This window comes from Pogona vitticeps, chromosome 3, assembly GCF_051106095.1.
Source record: "Pogona vitticeps strain Pit_001003342236 chromosome 3, PviZW2.1, whole genome shotgun sequence".
Taxonomy (NCBI): Eukaryota; Metazoa; Chordata; class Lepidosauria; order Squamata; family Agamidae; genus Pogona; species Pogona vitticeps.
The window spans coordinates 48012196-48034863 of record NC_135785.1 but is presented as its reverse complement, the minus strand read 5'-3'; the positions used below and the strand labels follow the sequence as shown (position 1 = coordinate 48034863).

Sequence of the window (22668 nt, the reverse complement as noted above, 5' to 3'; positions counted from 1 at the left end):
CTCTCATGTGGCAGCTCTTCAGTATAGTATAGTATTATCTTATTAATTCTTCTGTCATATTTGAAAAAAATGTCACAGTACTAGTACTCTGTCAAAAGGCTAGTCAGAGTTTATGAATGTCAAATAAGGTTCTGTGTATTTTTCCCTTACAAAGGAAGAAGAGACTTCGTGACTCCTTTTCTGTTCATGGCTCAGTTATACGACTATCACTTTTGAAAGGAATTTCTGCACAAATAGTATCTGCAGCAGTAAGTGTATTTTCTTCCCTCTTTCAAGTTTGTCAGTTCTGCCAAATGAACAACACATGTTATACACAAGTTGGGAGGTGTAGCAGTAGAGCATGAGCTTTATATGTGTAAGGTCTTAGGTCTTGGCATATCCAGTTATAAGTATCTCAGAGCTGGAGCTGAATAAATAACAGTATTGAGTAGGTGAGTGGTTCACAGGTACAGTATTCAATCCAGATATCAGTTGCTATGGTCCTAATTGGAGGTACTCGTTTGGTCTGAAATATGTTGGTGCCAATATCTTTTGCATGTTTAACTTTTTCTCATTGAAAGTGTGTTGGAAGAGTCATGTACGTAGACATATTGTATGTTGATTGTAGACATGTAGTGAAAATACAAACATTGTATTTTTAAGAGGGAAAGATTCATTAATTTCTGGACAACAGTAGCTATACAGTGGTGCCTCGCTTAACGGGCGCCCCGTTTAATGATGAAATCGCATAGCGATGAAGATTTTGCGATCGCAAAAGCGATCGCATTGCAATGTTTTAAATGGACAAAAATTGATTTGCGATGATCAGTACCCTGTTTCACTTACCGATCATCGCAAAGCGATGATTTTTTAACAGCTGATCGGCGGTTCCAAAATGGCCACCGGTAAAAAAATGGCCGCCCGCTGTTTTTTGGGACAGATTCCTTGCTTACCGGGCAGCGAAAATGGCCGCCCTATGGAGGATTTTAGTTTAAAGGTGAGTCTGAAGCTCATAGGAACACATTGAAGGGGTTTCAATGCATTCCTATGGGCTTTTTAAAATCCCATAGTGACGAAATCGCTTTGCAGCAATTTTTGCTGCATCGATTATCGTCGCTAAGGGAGGCACCACTGTATTATGATGCAAATTCTAATGTCCATAGTTCTCAAAATGAGTTTAGGATTGCATGTAAGTATCTTTTAGCCAGTTTTGGTGATGATCAGACATAAAAACAAATCTAGGAGGAGGATGGAGGGTATGTGCAATACCATATCATTGCCTCAAGACTCGCGTTGCGGTAACTCTTGTCCTCAGCCCTTGTACTCTATTCCAGTTGGGAATGATCAAAGCTCTGATTATTTAGATGTAACGTGCTAAATTTCCACACTCATTATACTTGATGTGTGCATGTTAGAATCTGAATAATTGATTTTTCTAATGGGAGCTATAGGCCAAAACAGTGGACAAGAACCTAGGAAAGAGGGGTGAACTCAGATAAGTATATTGCGCTTTGAAATAATTTTGTGTTTCAGACTCTGGATTAATTTAGTCTACATCTTCGAAGGGTTTATTGACAGGATTTTCACTGTACATCTTTTCTTTCAGGCCAAGGTGGATGCTGGCTTACCCACTGCAATAGTAAGTTTCTGAAGAATTCTGGAATATCTTGCAGTGCATGTATTTGTTTGACTAATTCTGTCTTGCAAAGTTTGTCTTACTCCTGGATACGGTTATTTAGCATTCACAGCCTGTTTTCCAAAGCTATTTTTTTATTGATTGATTGATTGATTGATTGATTGATTTGATTTGTATCCCGCCCATCTGGTCTATGCGACCACTCTTTACATTATTTACATATTTACATTAATGAGCAAAACTGTGAGTAAATGTACGTACAAAGCTAAGGCCCCACTGACAAAATACAATTAATTGCAGTATTCATTTAATGCGCAATTACTTTGTATCTCCCCTTCTTGGATGCACACCTTAACATGCTGAAGAGGTTTGAGTGTGTCAGTGAAGCCGAAAACAATGCCATTAGAAGGCCAGACTCAGTTGTAAGTTTGGACTTCTAGCAGGGTCACGCAAGGTGGAGTGATGACATCTGGGACACCAGACTAAGATGCATCCACCCTTTTCAGTCAATGACAGTCAAACTAGCTTTTGTTAGTACTGTGCAAAATGTGGAAATGGTAAACCCCTGCTGAACTTTCCTTATCATGAAAAACCTATGATTGAATAGTCCAAAACAAGAGATAGGCTTGAAGATCAGACTCCCAGGTTGGAAACCACTGCTCTAGAAATGAGAAACGCAGAAGAAATTGTGTAGTTCTAATACTATGGGAAGATGTAGCACAGGCAGTTAAGGACTATAATGCAATGTCTGACTGAATAATATTAGACTCCATGGAAAGCATATCAACATAATCATCATCTGAGCCTCTGCACCAGCTACTGATGCTGAAAAATATAAAATTGAAAGCTTTTATTCAAGCACCCTATGTTCTTTCTAAGCTATGCATGTGCAGAGTTCCATCAGGGCCGTGTACTGGCAGCCAGTGTTGTTGGCTTAGTTCTGGTTTCTTCTGGAACACTGTGTGTGTGTGCACATGCACAGCTGAGCTGAAAATTACAGGGAACTTTGCAAGCATCCAAAAGGAAATTGATCACATACTGAAACAATATATTCTTATAATAATAGATAACCGGAATGCAAAAGTAGGAAACAAAGCAGAATCAAATGTCATTGGAAAATTTGGTCTAGAGCACAGAAATTAAATAAGAGAACAATTAATAGAGTTTTGTGAATCCAACAGTCTGTTTATTGTGTTTACATGCTTCAAGCAGCCAGCCAGACAAATGTACACATGTACACCACCAGATATAGAAATTAAATAGACTATGGAATTAGAAATGGGAGATGGAGAAGCTGTATTCTCTCTGCCAAAAGAAAGCCAGGAGCAAATCATGGAACTGATCATGAACTGTTAATATCGAACATTTGAATAAAGCTGAAAAAGAACAGTAAAATAATTATAATACTAAAATATAATTTGAACAATATTCCTGATGAATTTAAAGTCCACATAAGGAACAGATTTGCATTACTAAACTCAATTGACCATGAAGACGAACTGTGGATTGAAGCCAGGCGTATAATTTGGGAAGAACGCAAAAAGATAATTCCTGTTGTAAAAAGAAAAGAAAACCTAGATGGATGATGAAAAAAAACATTTAAACCTGTAAAGGACAGGCAAGAAGCGCTTTGATTTGTGTTCAGAAATGGACTGATAGCCAAGTGAAGCTGTTGTAGCAGATAATTTCTAGTCTTACTGCCAGCCACTAAAGATTCTGTACATGAACCAGAACTAAGCAAATGCAGCCCCACATACAGCACATTACAGTGGTGCCCCGCTTGACGATTACCTCGTTAGATGAGGAAACCGCTTAACGATGTGTTTTTTTGCAATCGCAAAACGATGCTTAGATAGGGAAAATTCACTTTACAATGATCGGTTCCCTGCTTCGGGAACCGATTTTTTGCTTTACGATGATCAGAAAACAACTGATTGTCATATTTCAAAATGGCCACCCGCTGTTTAAAATGGCTCCCCACTGTGTTTAGGAAGGCTTTTTCGCAAGACAGGCACCGGAAAATGGCTGCCCTATGGAGGATCTTCGCTGGACAGTGAAGTATTTCGCCCATTGGAACAGATTGAACCGGTTTTCAAGGCATTTCAATTGGCTTTTTCATTTCCTTGTCAAGTGAGGCACCACTGTATAGTAGTTTACAGTAGTTTAATCAGGATGTAGCTAAAGTGTATGTTGCTGTGGCCAGATTGGACTTCTCCACGAAGGTTGTGGCTGGCCCATTAGCTTTAGCTGGAGAGATAAAGTCCTGGCTATCTCCAGAACCTGGATAGTCAGGTGTAGGAATGAATCCAGGATTATACCTAAGCTTTAAACTGAAGCATTCAGGTGGAGAGTTCCCATCTAGCACAGGCAGAATGCCTGTCTCCTAGTCAACTGATCATAGCTATCTCTGTCTTATACTGGTTATGTTTCAGTATATTGATCTTCATCCAGTATATTATTGACTGCAGACACCAGTTTTAGAATGGAAACAACACTCTAGTGTTTTCATGGGAAGAAGAAACAGATTTGGGTACCATCCACATATTAGCGATGGTGAACTCCAACAGGTAGAAAACACTGAAATGGACATAACGATAACACATAATATTGCAAGAAATTTTATCTTTTAGTTCCGTGCACACACAAATGGAAATTCTATTTGCCAATGGCCTATATTCGTGTTTCCTGTGGCACATGGCCCAGTTCGTTTCCAGGTGTCCCTTTCCTTCTCAATCAAGCTTTTACAAGTGCTGTCCCTGCACCTCAGATTCCTTGTTCCCTGGGATAAATCCACTAGTCTGCAGGACTTACATGTCTACTTCATCTAATTCCTCATATTTCTAAATTTGAATGTTTTTTGTTTGTTTAGGCAGCATCAAATCTTATTGCAGTGGGAACATCCCATGGTTTAGCACTTGTATTTGGTAAGTGAGAGTATCTGTTTATCTGTTTAACCATGAGCAAGTCGTGCTGAATTTAGTTTCTACTGAATTTTATGAAACTCTATAGCCAAAATAAAATTGGGTTTCTACAAAAATATTTGATTATGTAAGTAATACCAGTACATCTGGATTTAAGAGAATAATCTACACATTCATTATATGGTTTGTTAGTTATATACTTGTTTAAGTTCAATTCAATTTAATAGGCTTTCTGGATTTAAAATATTTTATTTCTTTAATTAAAAGAATAATTTATGCTCAGACAAGAACTGGCTCTTGTCTGTCATTCTTATATGACATTTGAAGACTATCATGAGCTGTGCATGAAGTTTGTACTTCTTGTGACAGAGAAATTTATATATGTCCCTCCTCTCACAAATTGATATGAAATGAGCCTCCTACTGAATGGAGAGGTTTTATTGGGCTTAATCAATCTATTGTTCCTTTGTTTCCCCCATATTGACTTCTGATGTTTCTTTCTCCTTTGACTTTTTTTCCTCATGGACTGAGAAGGCAAAGGTATAGTACTGTTGCATTATGCATGTAACCTGCATGAATTGCTGCACATTTTAAGTTGTGCTACAGCAGGGCTGTCAAGTTTAAAATAAAAAGGTCTTTAGGGCTTTAAACTTTATTACATTTGCACTTTTCAGCCTTGAAGTGTTAGTAGGAGGTAACATGTACATTTTACCCATGGCAGCCAGTTTCCACAGAGAGAGTTCTCATCTATTTGTCTTCTAAATTACAATTAGCTTGATGTGAGCATGGAGTGGGAGGGTGAGCCTGGATTGCCTGTAGCCTCACCTACAAAGAAGTAGGTTACACACACCTTGTTTCTTTTCTCAGCCATTCTGTCCCTTACCTGGGCATAGTGAGAGCCCAGGGATTGTTTAAAAGGCCTGTGTGAATAGAAAGATTTCTACATGATCTTGAAAGTCCATGAAGAATGAGACTCTTCCATAACCAGAGAGTGACATCTCTGTATAGCCATGTGCCGTATAATGTTGGAGAGGGGGCACATGGAGCATAGCCTTCAGAAAGAGCGAGGATGCATTTTCCATATTGTTGATGAATTAACCCAAAGCTCTAGATGTTGAGATCCTAACCAGTGGTTTCATGTAGGCATTGAACACCACAAGGAAAAAAACAATAGATCCACATAGGACTAAAAGCACAATTGCTAATCATTTAAGTAATAACGCCAAATAGTACCACATTCTGAGTCATCCCTTGAAGTAGGAATGGAACTACTGTACTGGAAATGGTGCATTTCCTAAATGACTTGGAAAGCATTTCAAGAAAGATACTGTGATTGATGCTTTTAATAGTAGCTGAAAGATCTAGGAGTATCAATGGGCTCATTAACATATCTCTGTCCCAGCAAAGGTCCTCATACAAGGCAATTGAAGCGATTTCAGTCCTAAATCCAGTTTTGAACCATGATTGAAATGGATCTTGAAAATTAGTTTCATCCAAAAGGGATGACATTTTACTGACCAACATCCATATCTTGCCCAGGATGTTAGTCAGTGATCTGTAGGTTTTAACATCTTTTGAGTCCAGATTTGCTTTCTTCATGTGCAATTGAATTGTTGATTTTTTAAAAAAAAAATTAAGAGGTTAGGATCATAGGTACTTACAGCCTTTTGGTGCAGCTGATTCTTCCTTTCCAATTCAACACATAAGGGTCTGGCTGAACATGAACTATCTTGTCCAGATCCCCTCTTGTAGCACTGATGGTGCTAGTTCTCAGTTTTCTTGATTTCATTGACTATTATTCTCTTCCATAATAGAATTTTTAAAATTCTGTCTTGTTGTCATATGTTGCACCTTCTTATATTCATTTGTTGCTGCTTCTGTTTTTCCTCCTAAAATTTCCATGGGCATATACTTAATGGGAACTATATTTTCCCTCAATCACATATCACAGGAATCTATGGTTATGTAAATAGAAAAGGCATGTGTGAGTCCACAGCATGTTACCAGTTGTCTAAACAATGGCCAAACTCCTATTGGTACAAAGTTACACAATGGAAGCTAGTTGTTGCTATTATCTGGCAAAGAGAATATTTGATTTCAATGAATTGAAACCTTCCTATTACCCATTTTAGGTTCCAAGGCTCCCTGGGGCTCTGTTTTGCCAAGGGGAATCTTTTGGGAGCCTTGGGGTGGGGAAGAGGAACCCTTTAATAGTAAAAGACATCTTACTGGCAGTGATCTGGTAGTGATTTTTAACTACCGTATTAAAAGCTCTGTGTGTGTCTCCTCCCCCCCTCAGGCTCCCAAGGGCATCCCCAGGGCAAAAGGGCATCCTGGATTGCCTTGGAACCTGAAATGAGGGGATAGGAAGCTTTCAGTTCATTTAACTATTTCTTTTGCTGGTTGAAAACATAATCTGGTTTCTGCAGAGTAACTTTACAGAAGAGAAATTTGCATATGTGAGGTCTGAGTTGAGCCAGATTGAATTTTACCTTTATTTCTGTATGTGAAATCTCTATTATTTGTGTGTCTCTAAGTTAACTACATTTGGTTTTTATTTAGATCCTAATCAGGCTCTTCGGCTTTGCTTGGGCAGCACTGCAGTTGGAGCACAGTATGGGGCTATATCTGCTCTTAGTATCAACAATGATTGTTCAAGACTTCTGTGTGGCTTTGCAAAAGGACAGGTAATCTTGATATAAAGCATAATCCTGTGTATGCATATTCTCAAGCAAGTCCCACTGAGTTCAACTCCTTGCTCTCAAGGAAATGTGCAAAAATGCAGCTGTGAAGAGTGGTGATTTTTTTTACAAGGTTCCTGTTGCTTGTCCATAATTTGAAAATTAGCTTTGAACTGTGGCTTATCTGTCAGTGCTGTTTACTATAGAGAGACTGGTGTCTAAAAGCTGTTGGGCCCAATATTATCAATATAAAAAAACATCAACACATACAGTATATCCCACAGTTTACTTTCATATAGTCTGTAGGACCTTACTGTATTTTAATTCCAGAAACTTTAATTTCCAGAACAAAAACATTATATTAAGTCCTGACAGGCCTAGAAAATCTCTGTAAAAATTGATGAACCAAAGTTTGTAGAAAGAGTCTAATCACCTCATTCAGCTGAGCAAGTAACAAGCTGACCAGTCTGATTTAATCCAGCTGTGGAAACAGAATGGTGGGGTAAAACCCTGGGGAAGCTAATACCTATTGGAATGGAAGAGAAGACTCATGAAGAGAAGACTCCTTTTCATGAGAAGAGAAGACTCGTTGGGAAAGACCTTGATGTTGGGAAAGTGTGAAGGCAAGAGGAGAAGGGGACAACAGAGGATGAGATGGCTGGACAGTGTCTGCGAAGCAACCAGCATGAATTTGACCCAACTACAGGACTCAGTGGAAGATAGGAGGGCCTGGCCTGCTCTGGTCCATGGGGTCATGAAGAGTTGGACATGACTAAACGACGATTGGAACGGACTAAGACAACTCTGCATGTATGACTCTAATACTACTACAAACAATACAGTTTTTCTTTACCTTAAGGGACTCTCATTCCTCTACTTGTCTGCATACTGGCACCTGAGTTAGATAAAACTCTGCTAGGGCTAAGGAAAAGGCACTGCCTAAACCTCAAGTCCCTATTGAGTCCCTTCAGTGCAGAAAGAATGCAAAGAGAGAAAACTTTAGATTTGTTGTTTTGTTCTAAACTAACTTTATATTCGAATTCCTTATAAACTTTGAAATAATCATTTTAGTTAGATTTAAGATTATGCATGTTGTGAGTACAAAGTCATAGCCCAGTCCAGTTAGATTGGACAGCTGGGAAAATTCTGAGGTTTAACTCCACCTTCCTCCTCCTCTCTTGGGTTCATCCAGTCCTATGTTTCCTGATAATTCTGGTTTCCTGACATTGTCTGCATCCTCATATTCCCAGTTCCTTGTGAAGGTATATTCCTGTATGTCTTACACTTCAGTATCCAGACTTGACAAGACATTCTGCTTTTATTTGAAGCCAACTAGAATACACCTGTCCGTGTGATCGGGTTCTGATAAAGCAGTGAACACCATTAAGAGCGCCTGTGTAAAAATCAACGTTTTTCTCATGAGAAGGTGTGGAAGATTGGGGATGGAAGTGGAGGTTCATGGTTGTGTTGTAAAAATACAGGATTGTTTTACTCTGGCAGGAACCAACCTTTTGGGTACCTGGAGAGAAAGAGAATTAATATGACCTGAAACAAGAATTTGGACTTTATAACAAAGGATTTATAAAAAGATACAGTAATAGTTTCTACAGAAAGGAGGTGACAGGAGTCTTAGATCATGTCAACTCAATAGAAAAGAAGAGGTTTATCTTTATAGGGCACAAGTCATAACAAACTAGAGAAATAGGATCAAGAGGTTCCATAGCCAAGGGAAGTCAAAGATAGTTTGACCAGCCATCCTGCTCTTGGCCTCTCCTTGGCAAGTAACATGAGATGGACAGGGGCATATGTACATGTATGGAAACCTTTAGGTTACTGAGGCGCCTTCACATAACCTTGTTCACACATTGTATGGAGAGAAGCAGGATAATTCACTACGAGGCGCTACATGTTACCATCCTGTTCTATTGTGTTCTGTAAATGTTAAGTGCTAAAGTTTGAAGCTTTGTTTCCCGTCTCTTATCTGTTCTGTTCCCTAGACAGAGTGGCGACAACTGTGTTTCTCAACCTTGATTTTCATGAGAAAGCAATTACAGTGGTGCCTCGACTTGCAACTGTAATCTATTCCAGAAGATGGAAGTAACTCAAAATAGTTGTTAAGTCGAAGCACCATTTCCCACAGGAATGTATTGGAATGGGATTAATCCATTCCAGCAGAAAAAAAGTCACAAAAAAAACCAACCCACAGCCAGCCCCATCAGAACATGATGGGGCTGCAAAACAAAATAAAAACCACATACACACACCACAGTCAGCCCCATCGGAATGCGATGGGGCTGGAAAAAAAACATACAGAGCACAGAAACATACCCCCCGAACCTGCGCTACAAAATAAAGTAAATGTGCTTACTCATGATCAGAAAGCAACACCAGGCAGTCCAAAGCTGCCTCCGACGCACACTCTCTAACTGTTGGGGCAAAAGAGCTACAAAGAAGCTCTTCGCCGACCAACGTTTAGTCCTGTAATTTGAATTCCACGCCTTTTTTCCCTGCCTCTTTTGATCGCAACTCGAAGCTCTGGCCGCAAGTTGAAGCAAAATTTTGCAGCTGGAGCTGGTCGCAACTCAAAATGGTGGTATGCCGGAACGGTCGTAAGTCGAGGCACCACTGTATTGTTCTGGTGTTTAGCAGGTGGGGGAATTCCTCTGGTCAGCTACTTCTTTGAGTGAGACTTTGTTATGCTGCCCTCTATTAACATAAACATTTATCTTAAAATATATGTATCAAGGAGAAAAGAAGGGGTCTTTTCCCACAGTTGTGAGAACATGAAGGATCCAGTGTTGTGCCATCCCTCTAACTACTTTTAACCTTCCTGTTTTCAGGCGAATACCTGTACAGTATTATAGCTTTATATCAGAGATTGAATTGGGTCTAATTCTAGCCTCCCTTGTTCTCGGTCTATGTTCTAATAATGATAATGTTGGAATTGCAGAGCTGGAAGGAATGCTGTGGATCCTTGAGTCCAGCCCCTGTCAAGGAGGCACTGTGGGGAATTGAACTCTCGGCCTCTGCCTCTGCAGCCAGAGACATAAACCACTGAGCTGTCCAGCAGTTCTAATAGGTTGCATGTTGGTTCTAATTTGTCTCTCTAGTAATTATACCAATCCAAACACTGCAAATATATACCATAAACTATGAAAAAGAGTGGGTAAAGGAGGTGTCTAGCTGCTACAGTGCTAAAAACAAAAACAATCTCTTTTTCTCAATTAGGTATTTCTGTTCCAGAAAAAAAGTTGAAGAATGTGTGGTGGTATAAATTGGCAGTTTGGGCAAACTTCTCAAAGTTATTTTCATGCTTTGATGGAAAGAGCTTGTTTTAGAGAAAATAAATACTGTTTTGCTAACTCATAGATTACAATGTGGGATCTGGCAAGTGGAAAGCTATTGAGATCTATAACCGATGCCCATCCTCCGGGGACAGCAATTTTACACATCAAGGTAAGAAATGTTTATTTGTTCTATTTTGCAAGCTGTCATTACTAAAAAGAATTGTGTGAAGTTTTTCAGACTATATTAAATTTTGCTTTAAAAATTAATTGAGGGCTTGTGACATTTGGGGTTTGTAAAACTCTAAATCTCAGAATTCTCCATTGTGGTAGTTCCATCTGTCACATGCACATCTAAATTGAGCTCACCTGGATAAAGAGCAACTGGAAGGCTTCAGAGCTTAGGATACTTGCAGGGACTCCCAGCAATGGCACATGTCTAATAAATTCTGCTTTAAAAACAACAACCAGTTTTTGTTGTTCTTTCTGAGTGTAGCTGAATTGCATCATATTTGGCATAGTTGTCTGGCTAGCACTTTGCTGTAATATGGGACACCAGAAAGTATTGACACATGGGTAGGAAAGTAGGAGGAAACTGGTGAATGTTGCAAGAACGAATGGGTATTATAAGATGGTGGTAGTGGACGGTGCTGAATGGGAAAAGGAAGAGAAAGAAAGAGACAGTAGGGGGAAATTAAAGGAAGTTCAAGTACTTCTTTAGTAAAATATTTCCATGGGGTAAAATTAATCTTCTGTTTAGTTTACAGATGACCCAACTCTAGCAATTTGCAATGACAGTGGAGGCTCAGTATTTGAACTGTCATTCAAGTAAGAATATTAGTGTTCATTGTGCAAGCAAAAATGTGAAATTGCATCCCTTGAATTAACTTGCTATGCAGTATTGCAAGCAACAGTAATGCTCAAGATTTTAAGATTAAAGGATTGAAGCTAAAATATGAGAGACAACCTCAGTGTGGTATATTTTCCTGTTCTCTTGAGAATCCCTGTTTTGCTGTTGATCTGTTCTAGAGAATGCTGTTTCTTCAGAAATTTCACGATTTTATATTTTACAGAACACCTTATAGAAGGTATATTGGTATAAGACTACCATGTTACTTGGTTTTAGGTTCTAATACATATGGCCGTTAGTCATTATCACTGCACAAAACTTGGTTGCTCAGGAATAAAGTTCAGAAAGGCTGTTGCTTTCATATCCTGCTTACAGTCTTCCCAGAGATATCTCACTAGACTCTGTGAGATGCAGGATGCTAAATTAGACTTATATCTAAGGTCAGCTACAAATACCTTGGACAAGTCACCGTTTCTCAGTCTCACTTTTGAATTCTTTGGAGAAAGGATATATTATGAATATAGTAAATAATAGTGCCATTATGTAACTTGATATGCATGTATGTGCTGGGAATCTATGGTTTCTGATATGTGTGTATACATATTTATTTAACCCCCCAAGCTGCCATCACCTCTTCGAGCCCATGGGAAGGTTGAGGTGATGGGGGCAGCGGCAATAGGAGTGGCAGCAGGTAGGCCAGCCGTCAACAGCTGAGAGGCAGAGATGGGCCCGAACCACCCCAAATCTGTTCATTTTCCGGGTGGTTGATGGTGGTTCATGGTTAGCTACAAACTATCACGCACCACCATTTTTCTGGTTCGTGCCCATCTCTACTTAGTTTATAAACATAAATATAAACATTTGGTGTCAACTATGCTGTTGTATAGTTGTTCCTACAGTAGCTCCAATTCTTGTCAATAGCTTTCCATAGCTATTTCATTGCCTGCAGTAAACTTGAGACTGTGGAGTATCTGCACAAAAGAAAACCACAAATGCTCTGCTGTTCAGTAACATTAATGCTAGGGTTAGAAATCAATTATTATACCATTTCTGTAATGAAACGTATTTTAAAAATCAGGGTTGTTTTCTTATTTTCTTGTTTTTTTGTATACACAAAGTGGTATAATGTATTTTAGCTGTTTCTCTATTCCATGTACTTTGTTTTCAGGAGAGTCATGGGTGTGAGAACATGTGAGTCTCGCTGCTTATTCAGTGGCTCCAAGGGAGAGGTTTGCTGCATTGAGCCTTTACATGCAAAAGCAGAACTGAGAGACCATCCTATCACTCAGTACTCTCTCTTGGCAATGGCTTCCTTAACAAAGGTGACCTGTCTTTTCTGTATGGCATCCTGTTCTAAAATAAATCCTAGAAAACTATTCTCAAGCACAGGAAAAATAATTTTCGTAATAGGAAAAATAATTTTTGCAATTTACTCCAGATTCTTGTCATTGGATTGAAGCCATCTTTGAAAGTTTGGATGACTTTCCCATATGGGCGTGTGAGTATTTTCAGAAACGTTTCACCTTTAATTGAGGCACTATGATTGCACATGAGGATTACTCAGGAGAAACATTAGTTTAGGTATCTAAAATATGCAGCACTGCTGTAATCAAAGCTTTTTCCCTAGTTAAATCTCTGGGAGCCTTTGAATGGTGGGGGGTAAACCTGTGATAGTCACAAATTGCCTCCAGATCGCTGCTGGTGGTCCCAGTCTTGCCAACAGCAATAGGAAAAGTCTGAGAAATATGAAAATCTAGTCTGTACACTGTATAAAGCAGTCTGCTTTGAGGCATCTTGTATATTTCTGTATTTTGCTAGTAGCATGTTCTAATTGGAGATCTATTACAGAACTTTGAGTACTCCTGGTACTTTTGGTGTTTGAAACTGGTATTTCTAGTGTCAAATTGTGCTGGGAAGGATTGTGACCTGTTCAAAGTCGAACTGCTACTCCCTCAGTTCGCTTCCCCCCCCCCCCGCCCCCAGGGGCTGCATAGAAGATTGGGGCCATGCTTTGCTCACTCATGGCTCAAGAGTACCTCTGCCTCTGTTTGAACTGCTAATTCAATAAATGGTAAATCTTTGACCATATAAAAATGTTTGTATGTGTACCTTGTATACAGCAGGATCATGTACAGTAATTTACTGAATTGTCAAGTCTTAAAGCCATTAGTTTTTTTTTTTTACTGTGCAAGTACTAGATTGTTTTGTTCTTTTTTTGTTTGTTTGTTTGTTTGATGCTAAGAATTGATTGTCTTCCTTTTCTCAGATGGACCCATCTAGCGTTCCATTACTGGCATGGTATTTTGTTGCTTTGCAGACAGCAGTGAATCCTGTCCTTGCCTTCTGTCGAGGAGATGTTGTCCATTTCTTGTTGGTAAGAGTTATGTGCTTAATCAGCTTGGAGATTTCATTTTTAAATACTTATTTTTCTAGAGTGTTTGGCTATTTGATAAAACTTCAGATCCCAGAAAAGGAATGGCTGTATTAGGAGAAGGGTTTCTGTGATAATGTACTTCTGTGTGTGTTTATCAGCTGAGAAAGCCAAAGCATCTCTAGTACTGCAAAGTCTGTTCAGTGCAATAACAGTGCCACTTGGTGTCTCTGAAGGTTTAATGGAATATACTCTGTAGTGCATTTAAACTAAGAATATGAGAAGAGCCTTACTGGATCAGACCAAATGCCTATCTAATCCATCATCAATGGCCAACCATTTGCCTAAGGAAAGCCCACAAGGAGGGTAGGTGTGCAGTAGCATCCTCCTTCCTATGCTTCACAGCAACAGATGTCCAGAGGCACACTGCCTCCAATGCAGTGCACATTGTGCAAGGATGGTTTGTGAAGGTGACTCTGGTTAGGATGTTTCTTTGGCTTTCTAACTGTCAGCTGCTGATATTATTGTCTATGGAACTGCTGCTTCAGGTTTCTACTGGTGGCTGGATTCAGTGGCTTCTCAGTGCTTTTGAGGTAGGCTGTATATAAGTGAATTATGTGTATCAGTAAAATTGAGCTCCTGGAAGGAGTCTGTCTCATAAATGAGCTACACAGTAGTAATAGGCTAGAGAACAGTAATGGTGAGCTGTTGGCCTAATGAAAGGTACAAAGGCCTGTCGTTTTGTAACTACATCCCCTGGCTGTGGAGAAAGTAGGAATTTGTGACAATCCCAAGGGAATGAGATGTCAGCTCCCAGTTTGCTTACAAAGAGAAGTTTATTGAGTAACGTGTAGATCGGCAACATGATCCATGATTCATGTTCCAGTGTTTGAGCAGTGCTGGTGGAATTGTTCAGTGTTATAGCAGTGTACATTGAGATTAATATAAGTCGTTCTTCATGTAAATTGTAAGCTAGAACAGCCTTTAATTTTGTAATAACATCCACTCTCTTATTTCATTATCAGGTAAAAAGAGATGATTCTGGAGCCATACATGTTACAAAGCAGAAACAGCTTCATCTACACTATGACCTCATAAATTTTACAGTAAGTAATATTGGCTACAATGCTGTTAGTATGCCTCTGGTGTAAGTCCATCTGGTGTAAGTCCATCTTGTTAACAAATCCCTGCTAGATGAGAAGTTGGCATTGCCATTTGGTAGCTCACACTGGTTACATGTGCCAGCAGATGCAGTTGCTGACTTCTTGAGTAGCGATGATCTGCTACTGAAATTTATACCAATGGATTCATGCTGGTGTAGCTTTCCAGTTAGATTCTGCCCAATATGTTTTCTATCCAGGTAGGAAATGCTAGATGCCCAGTATGGTTTATTGGATAGAGTGATGGACTAGGATTCATGAGGGCTGGGTCCAAATCTCTGCTCAACCATGGAAATTCACTGCGGGTGTAGAACTGATAAAACCACTCCTTAAATCTCTCTATCTTGAAAGCCCTGTTAGCATCACTATGTCAGCTCCAGCTTGGCGACACATAAGAACAGGAGAGGTTTACATTTTATTTATTTATTTATTTATTTATTGGACTTATATACCGCCCCATAGCGCTACAAGCACTCTCCGGGCGGTTTACAATTTTAATTATACAGGCTACACATTGCCCCCCCAGCAAGCTGGGTACTCATTTTACTGACCTCGGAAGGATCGAAGGCTGAGTCAACCTTGAGCCAGCTACCTGGGATTTGAACCCCAGGTCGTGAGCACAGTTTAAGCTGCAGTACAGTGTTTTAACCACTGCGCCACGAGGCTCATTTGTGACCTAAAAGAAATTCAGCTTTGATTCAGCTGGTAACTTTTTTTATTAACAGTTTGAGAAGAAATCTTATCTGTTCTCTTGTAGTTCATATTTGACAATTAATAAAACGTATCAATTAATAAAACGTTGTGACTTAAATACTTCCTCCTGTTTTCCCACTCTAATACAATTATAGAATTTCCTGAATTGCTTTGCTTTATTCTAGAACAGGGAGTCCTCAAACTTTTCATACGGAGGGCAACATGATATATATTTTGATACTTTTGAGGGCTGAAGGAATGTGTTCATATGCGTGCACTCTCGCCCGCCTGCGCTCCCACTCACCCGCCTGCCTGCCTGCACAGTCTGGATAAAAAGGCCAGGTGGGCAAGATGTGACCCGCAAGCCGTACTTTGGATACCCCGTTCTAGAACATTAATGAGAATTATTCAGGTTTGAAGGATATGCAGAGTATAATAATCTTGTCTACTAGAAATAAACACACATAAAGCAGATGTATGTATTTTGTGTTTCCTCAGTTCTTGATTTTTCTCCAGTGCAATGATGCTCAAAGCCTCCATGTTTGGTCCTAAATGGGAGTGGTGGCTATGGTATTGAGGAACATCAACTGCAAGAATTTTTGTCCTATGCATTTAAGGGTTTGCATTTCTAAATCAAACCTTTGGTCCTGGTGGTGATAGTTGAACATTCCTAGGAAAATTATTTCTCCTATCCCTGGTACACAGTGGGACCTTAATTCCCAGAGTGAATTACATGATGCTGCCTCCAGTATTTTGATGCCAGAGGTTTTGAGAGCTTGATAGGACACTGTGATATCACCTGTGCATGTTACTTGACAGTGCTTGCCCTTTTTACTTATTTCTAGTGGATCAACTCCCGCACAATTGTGCTTCTGGATAGTGTGGAAAAGCTTCATGTCATAGACCGTCAAACACAGGAGGAACTTGAAACAGTTGAGATCTCAGAAGTTCAGTTAGTTTATAACAGCAGCCACTTCAAGTCACTGGCAACAGGAGGAAATGTCAGCCAAGCACTGGTACTGCCAAATAAAATATCTACTTAATTAACATTTGTTTGTTTGCTTGCTTACTTGCTTATTTGCTTGCTTGTTTGTTTACATTTTTATCCTACCCAACTAGTAGCAAAGCTACTACTCTCATCACCAAACACAACAAAACATAACAATAATAAAAAGTATTTGGTAGATTTATCCTGAAATGTCAACTAAATAAGATATTTTTACATACAAAAAAGTATAGTCTTGTGCTGTATACAGTTTCTCTTTCTAGTTTCTCCTTTTCTTTAGAGCAGTCTTTCACACTCCCAGTATAACCATCATTCCCTAATTGACACAAGTGAACTTTGAGCAGTGGAATATCCTGCGTTATTTTGTACAATGTTATGAATGAAAATGTTAGAGACATCAAGAACAGTTGAATTATTGGGCTTCTCTGGCTATGTGTCCCCCTCACCTTTTTCCTTGCCCTGTATTCATACTTATTTTCTTCTTAGTAAAAGAATACTAACGTACTGTGTTCTTTTCTTAAATCAAAACACTCCATGTTTCATAGGCACTAGTTGGTGAGAAAGCTTGTTACCAGTCGATCAGTAACTGTGGTGGTCAAATTTTTTATTTAGGTACAAAGGTAAGTTACATTTTTGTAATCACTTAATGTTAATTTTTGATTTGTCTGTTAGCTGATTAATCATTTCCTTCTAAAGTGATTTATGTTTTGAACATCTGCCTAATAAGATTTCTATACCGATACCTTTTGAAGATGCTGAAGGAAATGTAGTAACTCATAATCCAGTAGCTAGATTAATAAAGATAAATAATCTTGACTTTCCAAGGCTTCATAAATCATAGTTTATAAAGCTGAGAATGAGTATTAAGGCCAAGGCCAGCTCCCTTTTCAGCACTGAGGTGCCAACTTCAGTGGAAAGATTCGGGTTTGAATTGCCAGACTCCCCTGTTATGACTGAATCAGGGAACAGTCTACAAAGTCCGAATATTTGACACCTGTTTTTCATTAGACATACCTAGTCTTGGGATATAAATCCTAAATTGTGCCCTTTCAATTATGAGGAAATCAACTTTATGATTGAACTTGGCTAGTTTCAAGTACCACACTGGCAAGATTTGGACAGTACACTGTCTGAAATTCTATCTCTTAGCATAATAAGTTGCACTAGAGTAGATCCATTGAATCGGTATGGATTTGCTAAGTCAACCGCTCCATAAAGTCATTTACATAATTCAAATGGACCTTCTCTAGTTGTGACTTCCTTTAGTATAGTAAGTTTTAACTAGGGGAGGCCAATTTGAATTGATTAAACATAAGAAGAAGTTAACTCCCCAAATCCCCATTGACTTAGCAGGCCACCTCTACTGCAGTTTATTATTATTTCAGCCAAAAAGCTTGAGTTTCACAAAACCCGACCTGAAAACTTCTGAAATGGTTGTTGTTGGTTTTTCAGGCTCTTTGGCCGTGTTCTGAAGGTTGTTCTTCCTAACATTTCGCCAGTCTCTGTGACCGGCATCTTCAGAGGACAGGAGTAACACTCTGTGCTCTGGTAGTGCTACTCCTGTCCTCTGAAGATGCCAGCCACAGAGGCTGGTGAAACGTTAGGAAGAACAACCTTCAGAACATGGCCAAAGAGCCTGAAAAACCCACAACAACCATTAGATCCTGGCTGTGAAAGCCTTCGTGAATACAAATTCTGAAATGTTAATCACAAGCACATCAGAGAACAAGGGAGGGAAGAGAAGTGTGAGTCATCATGGTTTGCTATCCTAATGCTAAATAATGGTTTAGCAAGATGTCTAAAAGAAATGTACAGTAGTGCCTCGCCTACCGATCGCTCTGTTGAGTGATGAAATCGCTTTGCAATGCTGTTTTTGCGATCGCAAAAGCGATCACTCTCCGATGTTTCCTATGGGAGAATTTCACTTCGCGATGATCGCGCGGAAGCGACCATCGCAAAGCCCCCGTTTTCGGCCAGCTGATCGGCAGTTCAGTAAACGAAATGGCCGGGTAAACAAAATGGCCACCCGCTGTGTTGCCTTGCTTTAGAGGCACCCAAAATGGCTGCCGCAATGGAGGATCTTCGCATAAGGTCAGTTCTCAAGCCCATAGGAACGCATTAAACACGTTTTAATGCGTTTCTATGGGCTTTTTTATTTCCCTTAGTGACAAAATTCCTTAGCGACGTTTTTCCTGGAACGGATTAACGTCGCTAAGCGAGGCACCACTGTAAATGTTAACTCACTGTTCTATTCATGATGATTTAGGAATTCATGATTATGATTATGACTTTAAAAAAGCACAACTAATCAGTGCTCTTCGCTTTCCTCTGCTTTCAGTCTGTTCATGTGATGACATTGAGGAGCTGGAGAGAGGTGAGTGAAGAGGGAGTGCATAAACTTATTGAACTCCTTAGCTTCTTGACTTCAGGAATATAGCTGCCTAGAAAACACTTTTTTCCTTCTTAACTAAATAGATGATTAACAGGAAACATTAGTAGCTTAGACTTCTAATAGTTTCATCAATAGATTCTACTATAGCATTTTATGTATTGATGAGATCTTGTCTTCAGTAGCCTTTTCTTACATGATGCAATGCAATGTTTGTCTTGATACTGTTTCAATGCCTCTCTGTATATATGTTTGTGTGAGAGAGAAGGAGATGAATAAAACTGCTGTCCTCTATATTTCTGGATTTATGTTTTAAGATGGCTTTCATATGTATTGTTGCATAGTTTAAAAAATAATTTTGAAGTATACTAGAAAGCCAGCCCAGGTGGAAAAGGAGGATAGGATTTTTAAAACTAAAAAAAAAAGTCTAGAAATCATGCGGTCACCACTAGAGTAGGCCAATCAGTATAACTTATCGAGGGGTTGACTCACCATATTCTCTCTGATTTAATGGGCCTGTTGTACTTGTGAAGTACTACACTAAGTGACAGGATGTCATCCATAGTACAGTAACTACTGAAACTGCCTAGTGATCTCTGTTAATCAAAGGGCAATTATTTTGATTTTATAACTTGGATTATAAAATACCTGAAGGACCTGGATACCTGAAGGACCGCCTCCTTCCATATGAACCTACCCGGCAGTTAAAATCTAACCAGGGGGCCCTTTTGAAAGAGCCATCCCTGAAGGAGATAAGAGGGAGGGCTTGTAGAGAAAGGGCCTTTTTGGCAGCTGCCCCCAGACTATGGAATGCCCTCCCGACTGAGATTCGTCTGGCGCTGACGCTGATGACATTTCGGTGCCAGGTCAAAACCTTCCTGTTCCAAATGGCTTTTAACTGAAATAATATCAGCTGTAGGTCTGATGGCAATTTTTAGAATATATATTTTAATTGCATTTTAATTATTTTGTCCTTTTATTTTGCCTTTTTATTGTATTTTAAATGCTGTAAGCCGGCCAGAGACCTTCGGGTAGTGTGGGCGGCATATAAGTTAAATAAATAAATAAATAAATAAATAAATAAATAAATAAATAAATAAATAAATAAATAAATAAATACTTTTCAAACTGGTGCCTGCTTGTAAAGTATCATGTTCCTATTTTTGAATGAATGGGTAATCTGTGATAAATTAGACGGAAATAAGGTTGGGGCAGTATTGCTGTCATTTTTCAGCTTATTTTAATCAATTGTTTTGGAAATATCTAAAAGCCAGACAGAATCATTATAACTATGTGTCAGGTCCCTGAGTGCAAACTATGTAGTAACCTAACAGAATAGCTTTTGCCTAAAGATTTGGTATAGTTGGTAACAATTACTCCTCATGTCTCTCTGAGTTTAGAGAATAGATCACTTTTTGAAACAAGAATGCTTCAATGAAGCGCTGGCTCTTGCTTGGTCGTTTCATGAAGGAAAAGCTAAGGCTGTTGTAGGTAAGTGTACCATCTAAATATTTCACTGGCTGGAATCCCGTTGGTGGAGGTTATGTGTGGATCTCTCGTGATGTCATCGGCTATGGCCATGCTGCTGCCCTTTCAGGAAGTTAAAAGCTTTCCATTCTTGCCCCCACCATGCTCTCAAGATCCCTAGGGATTCCCTTTATCCTAGGAAGCCTTCAGGAGCTATGGAACTGGGTAGAGAATGATTTAAAGTTTGAAAATTCCTGCTGGCATCCCTGGCAGTGGGACCTGGGACTACCAGCAATTATTTTCTGTTTTTAAATAATTTCCTATTTGGCTCCCAAAGCTTTCTAGAATGAAGGGGATTTCTAGGGATCCCCAGGGGCTTGTGGGGAGGCAGAATGGGAAGGTTTTAAATTCCCGAAATGGCCATGTCATGTCTGCGACTGATGACATCACCAGAGATCCACTGACATTTTAACTTCTGCCAATAGGATTCCAGCCAGTATGTGGCTTATGGTAAGAACGAAACAAACACATTTTTTGTTCCTGTTAGAAAAGTGCATTCATTTTAGAATAAAAATATATCACAACTTTATAGTAAAATTTTAAAAAGACACAAAAGAGGACAGAATTTTCTTCCTGTAGGTTATGTCTTCAAGTTTTGTATATAGTAAGCCATTAGGGTTGTTCAGTGTCATAAAATCTTACCTCACAAATTATAAAGTAAATTTTTACTTAACATATTTCAATCTACTTCAATCAGGCTAGAAGGCTGTAAATGCTATTTTCAGAGTATTAGCCTAGAGCAGGAACGGGCACCTGTAGTCTTCCAGAAGTTTTTGAATGACAGCTGCCACAGTTCCTCAGAGTTGGTTGTGCTGACTAGGGCTGATGGAAGACACAAGTGAAAAATGCGTGGAGGGTTTGTAAAGATTCTCAGTCATCTAGATGAACTTATCTGGAAGTTGAGTCATGTCAACTGGACTTTTTTCTTATTAGGTTGAAATGTCTCGCTACTCATCCAAGTAGCTTCTTCAGTCTGAGGAGAGTTGGTAGGAGACCCCTGATATATCCTCCACATGGATATATCAGGGGTCTCCTACCAACTCCCCTATTTCACTCCCCCCCCAGTCTGAATAGGCTCATTAGATGGACAAAGGATACAAAAATCCCATCTCTGCAATCCTCCTGCACCCATGGCCTTGGCTTGTTAACAATTAACCACCACACACCCATGCACAAAAACACTAGACAGAGACTCATCCATCCAAAAGACCGGATAAAACCTGGTAGCAAAACATTTCAACCTAATAAGGAAAAAAATGGGAGGGTCATGTTTGCCTACCCCTTTCCTGGAGTATTGTAATTTTGTCATGTCTGTCTAGGTGGTTGGTGGTTTAAAGCTGTAAAGTTACAGCTTTAAAAATTACTTAGAATTTTTCTTAATGAGACCCAAGCCTTTGCAAGAAGTGCAATAGTTAAAATATTGTTTTTAATTATAAAAAATGAATATTTGTTTCATTTATAATCTAGTTCCTAACAGATAATTGTATTATGTTTATTTTTTAAAAAACAGGTTTATTGGGGGATGAACATAAACGGAAGGCAGTTGTTGCAGACAGAGTGAGTTTTCATCTTCTTTCATCTTCAATAAATTTACAAGATAGATTTGCGTTTATCCTGTTTTCAGATACAGTTTTATCCCACGTCCACATTACATTTTAAACTTAAATGACTGGATTTGAATTTGAATGAGAAAATAATGAAAGGGTTGGATTTGCTGTCAGTGCATATCTTTTTGATATCTTATACCTACAGCTGATAAGTTCTAGATCAACCAGAATTTACAGGGAGGAATTCAGGTGATTCACCTATGTGGATAGTTAATTCCTTCCTGTCCCACAGGTGCAATTTGCTCTAGAGAGCTAAATATATATCATACAGGAAGGTATCTCTGGGTGTTGTTGTTGTTTTTGGCTGTTTTTGGGCCATGTTCTGGAGGTTTTTCTTCCTAATGTTTTGCCAGTATCTGTAGCCCGCATCCCTAGAGGACAGGAGTTAGAACTCCTGTCCTCTGAAGATGCTGGCCACAGAGATTGACGTTAGGAAGAAAAACCTCCAGAACACAACCAAACAGCCCGAAACCCCAACAACACCCATTGTATCCTGGCAGTGAAAGCCTTCAAGAATACATATCTCCTAGAGACTACCAACATTTATTTAATTGTTGAATGTGA

At 39.2% G+C, this 22668-nt stretch overlaps 1 protein-coding gene across 2 annotated transcripts in view; it reads left to right on the top strand.

Annotated features, from left to right (window-relative positions):
- VPS8 (VPS8 subunit of CORVET complex) overlaps positions 1-22668 on the top strand; it is a 113519-nt gene that overhangs the window by 5746 nt on the left and 85105 nt on the right. For both annotated transcript variants that reach the window (XM_020787413.3, XM_020787412.3), the window contains 15 exons: positions 155-248; positions 1586-1618; positions 4485-4539; positions 7099-7223; positions 10587-10673; positions 11262-11329; positions 12520-12673; positions 12790-12849; positions 13618-13725; positions 14748-14828; positions 16421-16591; positions 17127-17201; positions 18920-18955; positions 20371-20461; positions 22008-22054. In XM_020787413.3, coding sequence (XP_020643072.2) covers positions 155-248; positions 1586-1618; positions 4485-4539; positions 7099-7223; positions 10587-10673; positions 11262-11329; positions 12520-12673; positions 12790-12849; positions 13618-13725; positions 14748-14828; positions 16421-16591; positions 17127-17201; positions 18920-18955; positions 20371-20461; positions 22008-22054 — 1285 coding nt within the window. The remainder of the gene's footprint in view (positions 1-154; positions 249-1585; positions 1619-4484; positions 4540-7098; positions 7224-10586; positions 10674-11261; positions 11330-12519; positions 12674-12789; positions 12850-13617; positions 13726-14747; positions 14829-16420; positions 16592-17126; positions 17202-18919; positions 18956-20370; positions 20462-22007; positions 22055-22668) is intronic.